We start from the raw sequence: 12,643 nt of genomic DNA, 5'->3' as shown, positions 1-12,643 counted from the left end.
CTGCCATCCCGAGAATTAACTTTGTAAACCTACGCTGCACTCCCTCAATAGCAAGTATAGAATAGAATAGAATAGAATAGAATAGAATATGTTTATTGTCATTGCACAAAACTGAGCAACGAAATTCCATTTGCTTCTCCTCCGTTAAAAGAAACACAACACAACAACCAATACACATATGTACAGTTAATAGTAAAATAATAGATACATTTTTAAAAGAGTTTAAAAGAATTTAGTGGTATTCCTCGAAGTTACTTCTTGCTTCCCAGTGTTTACTGTTGGAGTTAAGCTCTTTTACCGCACATGGGTAGAAACTATTTTTTAGTCTACCGGTGCGAGCCTGCAGAGACCTGAGTCGCCTCCCCGAGGGTAGCAGAGTAAAAAGGTGGTTGGCAGGGTGGGATGTGTCCTTCTTGATATTTATGGCCCTGCGCAAGCATCGGGCCATAAATAGTAGTATAAGAAGTATGTCCTTCCTCAAATTAGCAGAAGGACCTCTTTGCTCATATACCTAACTCCTCTTGTTATGAAGGACAACCTGCCATTCGCTTTCTTCACTGCCTGCTGTACCTGCATGCTTACTTTCATTGACTGATGAACAAAGACCCCCAGATCCCATTGTACTTCCCGTGTTCCCAACTTGACACCATTTAGATAATAATCTGCCTTCCTGTTTTTGCGAACAAAGTGTATAACCTCACATTTATCCACATTAACCTGCATCTGCCATGCTTCTGCCCACTCACCCAACCTGTCCAAGTCACCCTGCATTCTCATAGCATCCCCCTCACAGTTCACACTGCCACCCAGCTTAGTGTCATCTGGAAATTTGCTAATGTTACTTTGAATCCCTTCATCTAAATCATTGATGTATATTGTAAATATACATTTACAACAGTGTCTGTTGTAAAGAACCATAAAAAGAACCATTAAATAACCATAAGTATATGCAGCTAAAATCTGGAATTTAACTTCAACTAATCTATTACAGCCTGCATGTGGATGTGATTGTTGACTGCAAATAATCTCACGATGTCAGTTATATTTTTTATTTTGATGCAATAATCTTGCTTACCTTTCTCAGTAAATCACACTTCTTGCATGCTTACTGGTGTTTAAGATCACTTAGTTCTGTTAAGTGCCTGATATAACTTACAAACATCCAGAGCTACTTGTACATTGAGTGAATGAGAATCCAGGAGAAACAGTGCCCTCCATAATGTTTGGAACAAAGATTGTGCTTCATGGTCAGCGCATACGCATTGAGTCTTAATTCCTTCTCTCCAGAGATGCTGCCTGTCGCACTGAGTTACTCCAGCATTTTGTGTCTACCATTAAGTCTAGACCTGTTTCCATGTTATGTTCCTCTAAGGATGGTCACAAAGTTCTGCTGGAGACTTTTCATGTGTTATCTAGATTATTCCTTTTCTGGAAATGTTGATGTTGATACTAAGTTCCTGATGCATTTTATTTCCCTTCAACCATCTTAATGTAATAATTGCCAAGTTTTTTATCATTGTAAAAAGTGATAGTCCATCCAGATTCAACTTGACTTTAGCCCCGCTACTGAAGTATTGAAATTGCAGCCCACAAGCTACTTCCACACACACGTCTACATTTATCCTTGGGCCTGAATCGGTAAAGTTTCATTGCTGTCATCTTTTTCCTTGATAGTAATTGTGTTGTGACAATAGCAAAAATGTTTTGATCATCAGATACTTTTATTAAACCTACATAATGCAATCTGCCAAAACAGAGGCTGATGAATTTGATGCCTAAGCAGATCCTTTACTTGTTCGGTAATACGGATGGCTAGGTCTCCACATATTAAAATCAGTGTTCAAAGCTGGCTCTTCTCTTGGAGAAGTGGTATTGATTTATTTTTTTAAAGAAATGACCGTGAAGTTACAAGAAATCAACTGGATTTTGAATACTGCCAAGGAAGGAAATTCTCTGTTCTTTCCTGACTGGCCTTCACTGGATGCCAGTAATGTTGCTCCAAAACACAATGCTTTAGGTAAATGGGTTTGCTGGAATTTGTGCTATTTGTCTTTCTTTGGAGGTCAAAATTGGTTTCAAATAAATGATTATTCGGTAGGTATAAAACCTATAGCTAGAAGTTATCGGAGAGCCCATTGCGATGCCATTTGGTTGATACCCAACGTCGCCAAATAATTGATGCTTCACCAATCATTTAAGCAGCCACTGTGATCTGATTAAATTGTAACCCATTTTCTATTCCAACAGCTTAGTTTCCAACACAAAGTGGGTGTCATGTACTGTAAAGCTGGTCAGAGCACAGAAGAGGAGATGTACAACAATGAAGTGGCTGGTCCAGCATTTGAAGAGTTTCTCCAAGTGCTGGGGGATAAAGTTCGTCTCAAGGGCTTTGATAAGTACCGAGCACAGCTGGATACAAAAAGTAAGAGGATTTGTGAGAATATGTGATTGATTAGGCAGCCTGGTATGGGCTCAGAGTGCTGACCTGCATCCCTCCACAATTGTCTTCAATTTCCTCTTTTCTAAAGGCAATGTTTCATGATTATGTTGAATGCACGGAAACATGCCAGGACTGTCCGCAGATCAAGCAGCATCTACGAGATGAAAAACTGAGTTAATGTTTCAGGTCGAAGACCCTTCAGTAGTTTCTGCTGATCTCCGAGGTCTGCAGTTCCTTTTGTTTTCACCACCCCATGGACATTAGCAACTATCAGAATCTCATTTTGGCAGTTCCCCTGTGAGAGTGATCTTAGAAAATGAATGGCAGTGGGCTCTGTGGGAGCAAAGAAACAAAACCCTCTATTTTACATGATCTAGAAGTTGGTCCAGGTGAGACATTTAGCAGGAGTGTCTGAAAGGACTGTGAATTCAGCAGATAACATATATAGAGTCACACAGCATGGAATCTAGACCTTTGGCTCAGCTCGCCCATACCCCATCAAAGCTAATTTTATTTGTGCATGCCTGCTTGTTGAAACTTCAGAGTCTTTTTTGAAATTTGGGGTGTATAGTCTGTTACTGCTCTAGTGCAGGTTGCCATGACTTTGGGAAACGGCAAACGAAAGGAAGCAAGAAAGGCAGACCCATGAAGTAAGTATCTTTTTGCCCTGACTTGCTCCCTCCCTGAAAGCTCTACTCTCTACCCCTTTGGATTACTATCTACCTCATTGATGTCCCTTGGACTATCCTTGATCGGACTTTGCTGGCTTTACCTTGCACTAAACATTATTCCCTAATCATGTATCTATACACTGTAAATGGATCGATTGCAATCATGTATAGTCTTTCTGCTGACTGTTTAGCATGCAACAAAAGCTTTTCACTGTACCTCGGTACACGGGACAATAAACTAAACTAAACTAAACTCTGAAAACATCCCTGTATTTCCTTTAGTGAATTCCCCAGGGTAGGAGATTGCAACCTTCACGTGGTCAACCCTATTTCGATGAATGCAATCAACCTGACATGCACAATCAAATAATATCAAATAGAACAAGTTGTCTTACAACTTTAGGCTGTGCACACCATATACAAGAAGAAGAATGTTCTTTATGTTCCTGTTCGGTTGAAAGGAAACAGTAAAAATTGGAAAGAGCCCTGGTTTTCAAGGGAAATTGGACATCTTGTTCGGAAAAAGAGGGAGATCTACAATAATTATAGGCAGCGTGAAGTAAATGAGGTGCTTGTGGAGTATAAGGAATGTAAAAAGAATCTTAAGAAAGAAATTAGAAAAGCTAAAAGAAGATATGAGGTTGCTTTGGCAAGTAAGGTGAAAGTAAATCCAAAGGGTTTCTACAGCTATATTAATAGCAAAAGGATAACGAGGGATAAAATTGGTCCATTGGAGAAACAGAGTGGGCAGCTATCTGCAGAGCCAAAAGAGATGGGGGAGATATTGAACAATTTATTTTCTTCGGTATTCACCAAGGAGAAGGATATTGAATTATGTGAGATAAGGGAAACGAGTAAAGTAGTTATGGATACTATGAGTTTCAAAGTAAAAGAAGTACTGACACTTTTGAAAAATATAAACGTGGATAAGTCTCCAGGACCTGACAGGATATTCCCTAGGACATTGAGGGAAGTTAGTGTAGAAATAGCCGGGGCTATGACAGAAATATTTCAAATGTCATTAGAAACGGGAATAGTCCCCGAGGATTGGCGTACTGCGCATGTTGTTCCATTGTTTAAAAAGGGTTCTAAGAGTAAACCTAGCAATTATAGGCCTGTTAGTTTGACTTCAGTGGTGGGCAAATTAATGGAAAAGATACTTAGAGATAATATATATAAGCATCTGGATAAACAGGGTCTGATTAGGAACAGTCTACATGGATTTGTGCCTGGAAGGTCATGTTTGACTAATCTTCTTGAATTTTTTGAAGAGGTTACAAGGGAAATTGACGAGGGTAAAGCAGTGGATGTTGTCTATATGGACTTTAGTAAGGCCTTTGACAAGGTTCCTCATGGAAGGTTGGTTAAGAAGGTTAAACTGTTGGGTATAAATGCAGGAATAGCAAGATGGATTCAGCAGTGGCTGAATGGGAGAAGCCAGAGGGTAATGGTGGATGGCTGTTTGTCGGGTTGGAGGCAGGTGACTAGTGGGGTGCCTCAGGGATCTGTGTTGGGTCCTTTGTTGTTTGTCATGTACATCAATGATCTGGATGAAGGGGTGGTAAATTGGATCAGTAAGTATGCAGATGATACCAAGATAGGGAGTGTTGTGGATAATGAAGAGGATTTCCAAAGTCTACAGAGTGATTTAGGCCATTTGGAAAAATGGGCTGAAAGATGGCAGATGGAGTTTAATGCTGATAAATGTGAGGTGTTACACCTTGGCAGGACAAATCAAAATAGGACGTACATGATAAATGGTAGGGAATTGAAGAATACAGTTGAACAGAGGGATCTGGGAATAACCGTGCATAGTTCCTTGAAGGTGGAATCTCATATAGATAGGGTGGTAAAGAAAGCTTTTGGTATGCTAGCCTTTATAAATCAGAGCATTGAGTATAGAAGCTGGGATGTAATGTTAAAATTGTACAAGGCATTGGTGAGACCAAATCTGGAGTATGGTGTACAATTTTGGTCGCCCAATTATAGGAAGGATGTCAACAAAATAGAGAGAGTACAGAGGAGATTTACTAGAATGTTGCCTGGGTTTCAACAACTAAGTTACAGAGATAGGTTGAATAAGTTAGGTCTTTATTCTCTGGAGCGCAGAAGGTTAAGGGGGGACTTGATAGAGGTCTTTAAAATGATGAGAGGGATAGACAGAGTTGATGTGATCAAGGTTTTCCCTTTGAGAATAGGGAAGATTCAAACAAGAGGACATGACTTCAGAATTAAGGGACAGAAGTTTAGGGGTAACATGAGGAGGAACTTCTTTACTCAGAGAGTGGTAGCGGTGTGGAATGAGCTTCCAGTGGAAGTGGTGGTGGCAGGTTCGTTGGTATCATTTAAAAATAAATTGGATAGGCATATGGATGAGAAGGGAATGGAGGGTTATGGTATGAGTGCAGGCAGGTGGGACTAAGGGGAAAAAGTTGTTCGGCACGGACTTGTAGGGCCGAGATGGCCTGTTTCCGTGCTGTAATTGTTATATGGTTATAAGAAGAAGTGAATTCCCCAACTATGTTTTTCTCTTCAACTCCAAATAACACTCAACACACTTCCTTGGCGTTGGCTTTGCTGGACCATTGTGCTGATGGCAATCAATCCTATTAGTCAAATTGGGCTCCTGATTGGCGGCCCTTTTTTGGAACAGAACAGAGCATTTGCAGCATTTGTTCAGGGTGATTAGTACAGGTGTCAGAGGTTATGGGGAGAAGGCAGGAGAATGAGGTTAGGAAGGAGAGATGGATCAGCCATGATAAATGGCGGAGTTGACTTGATCGGCCAAATGGCCTAATTCTACTCCTATCACTTTTGACATTATGACCATTTTCTGCTTTTGTTGCAGATCATCTTTGCTTGTTACTCCATGCGATGTAATCACTGGTTCACAATTTCTTTGTCAAAATGCAATTCATTGTGGTTTTCATGAGGTTTTAGAAAAAATATATACTTCTACATCGCATTACTTTTACAATGCATGATGTTGCAAAACATAGTGTTCCATTAGATGTTTTTTTCTGGTGTGTACAGTTAAGTGTTTATTGTAATGCCTCATGTACCTGATCTGCTGAATCTTCCTGCTTATACCCACCCAGCTGCTTTTAGAGATCTTTCAACAAAATCCTTTGCCAAAGTATTTGTTGTCAATAAATAATTTCTAACCTGTTACTAAATATCTGATCCAATCCTCTTCTCCTCTGCCCCTGTGCTCTATCGTTTGTTGTCTATTATATCTTGCATTCTGCAGGCTGCCATTGCACACCAAGTGGAAAACTAGCTGATTTTGTAACGTAATTGTCTGTCCGTCAATCATCTTCCCTTTTCCAGTAACAGTTGAACTAGTAAGCTCAGGTGTTTCAAAGAAATAAAGACAGTTCCTAAATCCCATGTTTATCTCCTGTGCTGCTTTCTCATTTTTAAAAAATCATAATTTCCCTGTCCTGCACACTTGTGTCTGTTAGAAATGTATCTAATTGGCCCTTAAAGCTTGGTGTGATGAACACTAATCCTAAGGAACTCGGCTATATTTAACAATCACGTATTTTGTTACTTATAGCACAAGTACCTTCCCCTTTGTGGGTAGAGGAAGGAGCTCTACCCACATGCTGCTTGAGAAAGGAGCTCTGCACATCTATTCTCCTTCTCAATGAGCGATGAGTAATTAAATGACTCCCTTTCACTTGATTTTTTTCTTTATTCGCAGTAATGAGTTGCCTTTATAAATCTCAGTTGTTTCCCAGCCATCAACTGATCAATTTTCTTACATTCCATTGTTTTTCTTACATTCCATTGGCTTTTACATTGGCTAGTTTATTTCTCTGCACTTTTCTGAGTGTCTTTATTTTCGCAAACCTTGCTTTCGTTTATATTTTAATAACTCTTTACTTTTTACTGCTTGGCTCTTTTCCCAGATCTGTAGCTTTGTTTCTGTTGTGATGCAGTGCATTCTTATGGAACGGTTCTACCATTTTCAAGAATGCTGCCAATGACAAAATGAAAACCACCTTCCTGATATTTGCCCTGAGACATATGTTACACTTGCTAATCATCCTTTCTTCTCCCCCCCCCCCCCCCCCCCCCCCCGTGTGTCTGCACTAATAATCTGAAATACTCCCATCTTCATGGGCCTGCTGCTACATTTGCTGCCCAATCTTCTCTTGTAGGGTATTGGCTTTTGCCTGTGTGGACCAACGTTACCAGAATCCGTCCTAGTCTTTCAGAGATGATTTCTGCTTATGACGAGTGTTGTAAAAAGACCAATAGTTTGTGAGGCACTATTCTGCAATATCAGCTGGTATTTGGTTCTGCGAGGGGCTATATCATTTATGATATGAAATGTTTATCTGATGTTTAAACCAGAGGGCCATGATTAGTTGCATGTGTTAGTACGAGCTGCTACAGGGTCAGGAGGAGGGCAATCCCCAACCACGTGAAAACCTTCTTCCTGACATTGGCCTTTAGACGTGCGTTACACTTGCTAATTATTTTTTTCCTCCAGTGTGTCTCCATTAATAAATCTGCTCTTTGCTTATGACCAGTGTTGTTAAAAAAAAAACAAATTGTTTGTGAGGCGATATTCTGTAATATTAGCTGGTAATTAGTTCTGTGTGAGGCTGATATAAATATGCCACTGACGGCTGTAGATGCCAAGAAAATTGATATTTTGAAGGGCCTCGGGGTTATGTGGAGAAGGCAGGAGAATGGTGTTGAGAGAGAAACAGAGATCAGCCATGATTGAACGGCGGAGTATACTTGATGTGTCAAATCGCTTAATTCTGCTTCTAGAACTTATGAGGCAATTTAGATTATGAGCTGCAGATTTTCTGACTGCAATGGTGCCTATAAAAGAAAATTTAAAGCTTGACTTTTGAACCAGAGGACCATCATTGGTTGCACGTGTCAGTACGAGCAGCTACAGGGACAAGAGGAGGGTATTCCCCAACCATATCTTTGGGGGATTCACATATATTAACTGATCTCTCCCTTAACATCTCTTAAGCTGGATTCTGTCATCATTAATACTGTGACCTAATATCAGCCCTGGACCATTATTTTTCTCCCCTGTTTGACATCAGTTGTCTCGGTGCTGCCTGTGGATTTTGTCTTTCTCCCCGTTTGCATATTTCTACAAAGAATAGTCGCAGTTACAACAACCGTCCAATGGATCTATTTGTCATACATTCACTATGTTAAAAACTCATGAATTATGCATTGTTTTGTGGTGTGACATTTTGTCATGGTACAGGTAGCAAAACATGCATACATTTGTGAGATGTTGTAATGTCTTTGACCCAAGCTGCTTTCCAGTAAGGTGCCATGTCTAAAAGGTGGCTCTATCTAGCTGTAAGCAACAGTGAATCTATTTATTGATTGCCATTCTTAAAAAAAAGTGGAAGAGGCATAAACAAGAACAGTCCAATTCAACAGAAATGGATTTACTTTTAAAATAGCTTCTCAAATCTGGGAGTCAATAAAAGGTCTTTGATAAATAGTTTGCTCGGATATAAATATGTCATTATTGATAGTGAAATCCGGCCTAACTTAAAAAAGTTAGCAGATGTTTCTTTGGGTCAAACTGTTTACAGAATTTACAATTGAATAAAGTCCGAACGAGATAATTCAAGTTCAGAAAATGTTGCTGAGTAATTATATTGTAACAAGTGATGAAAATAAGAAACAGATAGTAATGAGTCCAATAATAATTTATTCCAAACCCCACAAAAGATTTTCACATACTCATTAAAAAAAAAAACAGTTGAAAGAACAAAATGCCAAATTTTAGGCAGTAGAGCATCCCTAATCAAGGATGCAGGATAGCTTCTCTCCCAGAAGCTATCCTGCAGCAGGATCAAAAAATGCTTTCAAGAAAGTCCTTAAAACTAATAATGTTATGGATTTACTGATCCATAATAATCCTGGTCAGGTTCTTTATGAGTCAATTAGTTTTCACATAAGCCTTTCCTTATTGCTCGTAACCTAATATGGCCTAATCTTCAACAAGGAGAAGCAATATAAGTTTTAGGAGTTGTCAATTTAATCCATATACCCTAGAAATTTGGGAATAAAGATAGATGACCACACTTGTATGAATACAAGAGTTAGTAGACTTCAGGGTACTATAGAGTCACTGCTTAGGTTTTTATAGAATATTAAATTAACTCCTTTGAAGTTGCACTGCAGATAAACATGGAATTTGTCTGGATTTTTGTTATTACGTCCTTGAGTCCAATTTAAGTCTATTAAGCAATACATTATATGATGCTTAAATCAATGTATTGGGCTGACTTAGTCCAAGTTCTTTCAGGTTTCCTTAAGGCTATGCTTAGAACTGCAAATTTAAGTTTCAATTTTTAAGTAGTTATAGTTATTTCTGATGGTATCCTCAATTATTCAGTTTTGATAATGAGCTCACAAGGTTACATTTTATGTTTGTTATTGATTATGATTTTGCAATCTGCTAAGTAAGTCATGGTTAGCATTGAATAACCCTCCTGCATAAGACGCTCTTCAGATGTTGTGATATATGTAGTGAAATTTTCCATTTTTCCTTTATGTAGTTCTATGATTTAATTATATTCACATCTGTTGTTTTCCAGTTTCTTTCTCACAAAAGATGCTAATCCTGCTTTGCTGTGTTTTCAGCTGACTCAACTGGTACCCATTCCCTCTACACGACCTACAAAGATTATGAGATCATGTTTCATGTCTCCACTCTGCTTCCTTATACACCAAACAACAAGCAGCAGGTAGGCCATGGTCCTTCAGTCAGAGAAACCTTTCCTCCTCTTTTGGTCCTTATTTGGCCACTGGTTTAAGTGACTTGCTGTAAATTAGTGCCTTTAACACCTTAACTTAGTTTGTCCCAACTGAGGAAAAGTGTAAATGTAAAAATAATTTATAAGCAGATAATGCACTGTCAAGTAAGGTGCGAGCGTAGACGACATGTCAATTTGTAGCAAAGTTATGCATTCTTGTACTCTTTCTTGTATGACTGCACATAAAAAATAAAAAGTTTTCAGCAAAATGGCACCACGTAAGAATACTGATTTCCTCAGCAAAATACTGATTTTCAGGTACTAGAATACTGAAATGCTCTTACAAAACTTGGCAGCTCTGGCGGTGCTGGCTCGAAGGGCCGAATGGCCTACTCCTGCATCTATTGTCACTCATGCTGGATGAGAAACAATTTTTACACATCCAGTGAGATCAAATTTAGAACCTTTCTATCCTGTAATTTTCAGCAAAAATTGGTATTGCAACAGGTTGTGCAAAATACAGCAAAAATACCTTTGCTGAAGCCCTTGCTTTTATCATTTAATTTCTAGTGATAAGCGTTAATATGTATTGGAACACATTTCCTCTTTATTTGTACTGAATGTGAACTGGAACAAGCCTCAGACAAACAATCTAGGAATAGGGCATTGGCCCTTCAAATCCAACCTTCAATTCTGCAACATTCATATTAGGAGTGTAAACAAATTCACCATTCATTGCTCACTTTGACCATCCAAGATAAAGCATTGCATTTGATCTGCTCTTTTGTTATAGACACAGTAAGCACACTCTTTAACATTGAATGATTCAAGTATACTTTATTGCTAAATATACAGTGAAATTCCTTTTTTGCATACAATTCAGTAAAAATCTTACAATGCATAGGCATAATCAGACTTAAGTACAAGAGTGTAGGAATAGTAGATTGCACTGAGAAACCACACAACATGCACGGCCTCAGTGTGCAGGCCAGCACTATCAGCAGAAGAGTTTGAGGTGTTATTTTATTAAAAAGGTGTTACTTTCATCTTAAGATGTTCAATGGGATTGGCATGCTGCTGGAATGATGTAAACTGTTGTAATGGCAGTTGCATTAATAGTAAGCATGATAATAGTCTTAGCACAAGTATGGCATTTCCAGACAGACATCTATCACATGCCACAATTGATTAACTGGCATTTGTCAAGTCCAGCATGTGCCAGGTAACTAAGCTTTTACCCGTTACCATCTACAGAATGCAATATAATGAATGGCCAAGTTTACCATGCTGGCTTTTTCCTACCTTGTGTTTGAGAAAAGTGGTGAAAAAGCCATTGAGCTGAAATGCTGGCTCGGGTTTTACTTTCCACAATTACTGCTTGATCTAAGTAGTTAGACCATTTTCTAAATTTAATTTTTCAACATCTTCAGTATTTTGTTTTTGTTTTATTCTGGGCTGACACATCTATAATCAAAAATCATATTCTCAGAATAACGGGCGGAATTTTGGTCTGAGATGAGGTCTTTTCACTTAGAGGGTGACGAGTCTTTCCCATTCTTATCCCAGAGGGCTGGGGAGACCAGGCTGCTGAGTTAATTCAAAACCGTAATTGACTTTAAAAGTTCCTTAGGTAGAAGATCAGCCATGAGCTTGATGGATGGCAGAACAGGCTTGAAGGGCCAAATGGCTTCTGTCTGCTAATTCGTATATTTTTATCATTGTACATTCCTTCAACAGAAATAAATAATTCCTCACATTTTCTATTTATTACTGTAAATCTTCTGAACTAAAAGCAACTAACCAGTCAGTCAAACTTTGTCTTTTAAACACAAGGTTCATTCTGATATCTATGCACTGCACTTTTTCTTGCACAATATATATTTCATGAGATCTAATGCATTACAGCAGATGAGTTATGATCAAGGGTCTATAACCCAATGAAACTTCCTCACTTTTGTGCTCCAACCTTTCCAAGATAACCTAGATTCAAATCAACATTATGTTTAATTTTTATACTTGTGACTTTGTGTACATAGCATGAAAACCCCTTTGTTCCTGTACAACTTTAAATTTAAAATGAAAGTAATTTCCTTTCTCTGATCCAAAGTGGATAACCCCATTCGTCACCAGATTGAACTCCATCTGCCATAGTTGTTGGCAGGAGAATTGATATTTTTCATCCTTCTTTCTATTGCTGATTAGAGTGTTCACAATTCACTTCAAATGTTAATCTTCTCAATTAAGATGTTCCCAGTTGAAATACTTTTAAATTCTGTTATCGGGCTTCTCAATGGAACTTCCATAAGCTTAGCGTACAGTCCCACTTCTCCAACATACCTCATGCGGACATTGGATTATTTTTCTGCAGCTGTTACTTATACTACAACTATAGTCGGCATGTATGTTTCTTTTTGCTGTACCTATTGTACTTGAGTTTGCCTTGATTGTAATAATGTATGTATTAAATGGTTTGGTTGGATAGCACGCAAACAAAGCTTTTTCATGTACACATGACAATAATAAACCTAAACTTAAAGAATTAATAGTCAGTGAAAATTTGAAGAATGTTTCTTTTCATTTACAAGTGACCTTTGTTTTTCCCCTTTAAAATTGTAGCTGCTAAGGAAACGGCACATTGGGAATGATATTGTGACCATCGTACTGCAAGAGCCTGGGGCCATGCCCTTCACCCCGAAGAACATTCGCTCCCATTTTCAGCATGTCTTTGTCATTGTAAGAGTGCATAACCCTTGCACTGAGAATGTCTGCTACAG

The 12,643-nt window shown here is 38.6% G+C and overlaps 1 protein-coding gene across 7 annotated transcripts in view; it reads left to right on the top strand.

The window, feature by feature from the left end:
• Positions 1–12,643, top strand: part of sipa1l1 (signal induced proliferation associated 1 like 1) — a 358,473-nt gene that overhangs the window by 250,688 nt on the left and 95,142 nt on the right. For all 7 annotated transcript variants that reach the window (XM_033026817.1, XM_033026813.1, XM_033026811.1 and 4 more), the window contains 3 exons: positions 2,248–2,422; positions 9,757–9,860; positions 12,486–12,643. In XM_033026817.1, coding sequence (XP_032882708.1) covers positions 2,248–2,422; positions 9,757–9,860; positions 12,486–12,643 — 437 coding nt within the window. The remainder of the gene's footprint in view (positions 1–2,247; positions 2,423–9,756; positions 9,861–12,485) is intronic.

This window comes from Amblyraja radiata, chromosome 9, assembly GCF_010909765.2.
Source record: "Amblyraja radiata isolate CabotCenter1 chromosome 9, sAmbRad1.1.pri, whole genome shotgun sequence".
Classification (NCBI taxonomy): domain Eukaryota; kingdom Metazoa; phylum Chordata; class Chondrichthyes; order Rajiformes; family Rajidae; genus Amblyraja; species Amblyraja radiata.
This window is presented reverse-complemented; position numbering and strand designations above follow the sequence as displayed.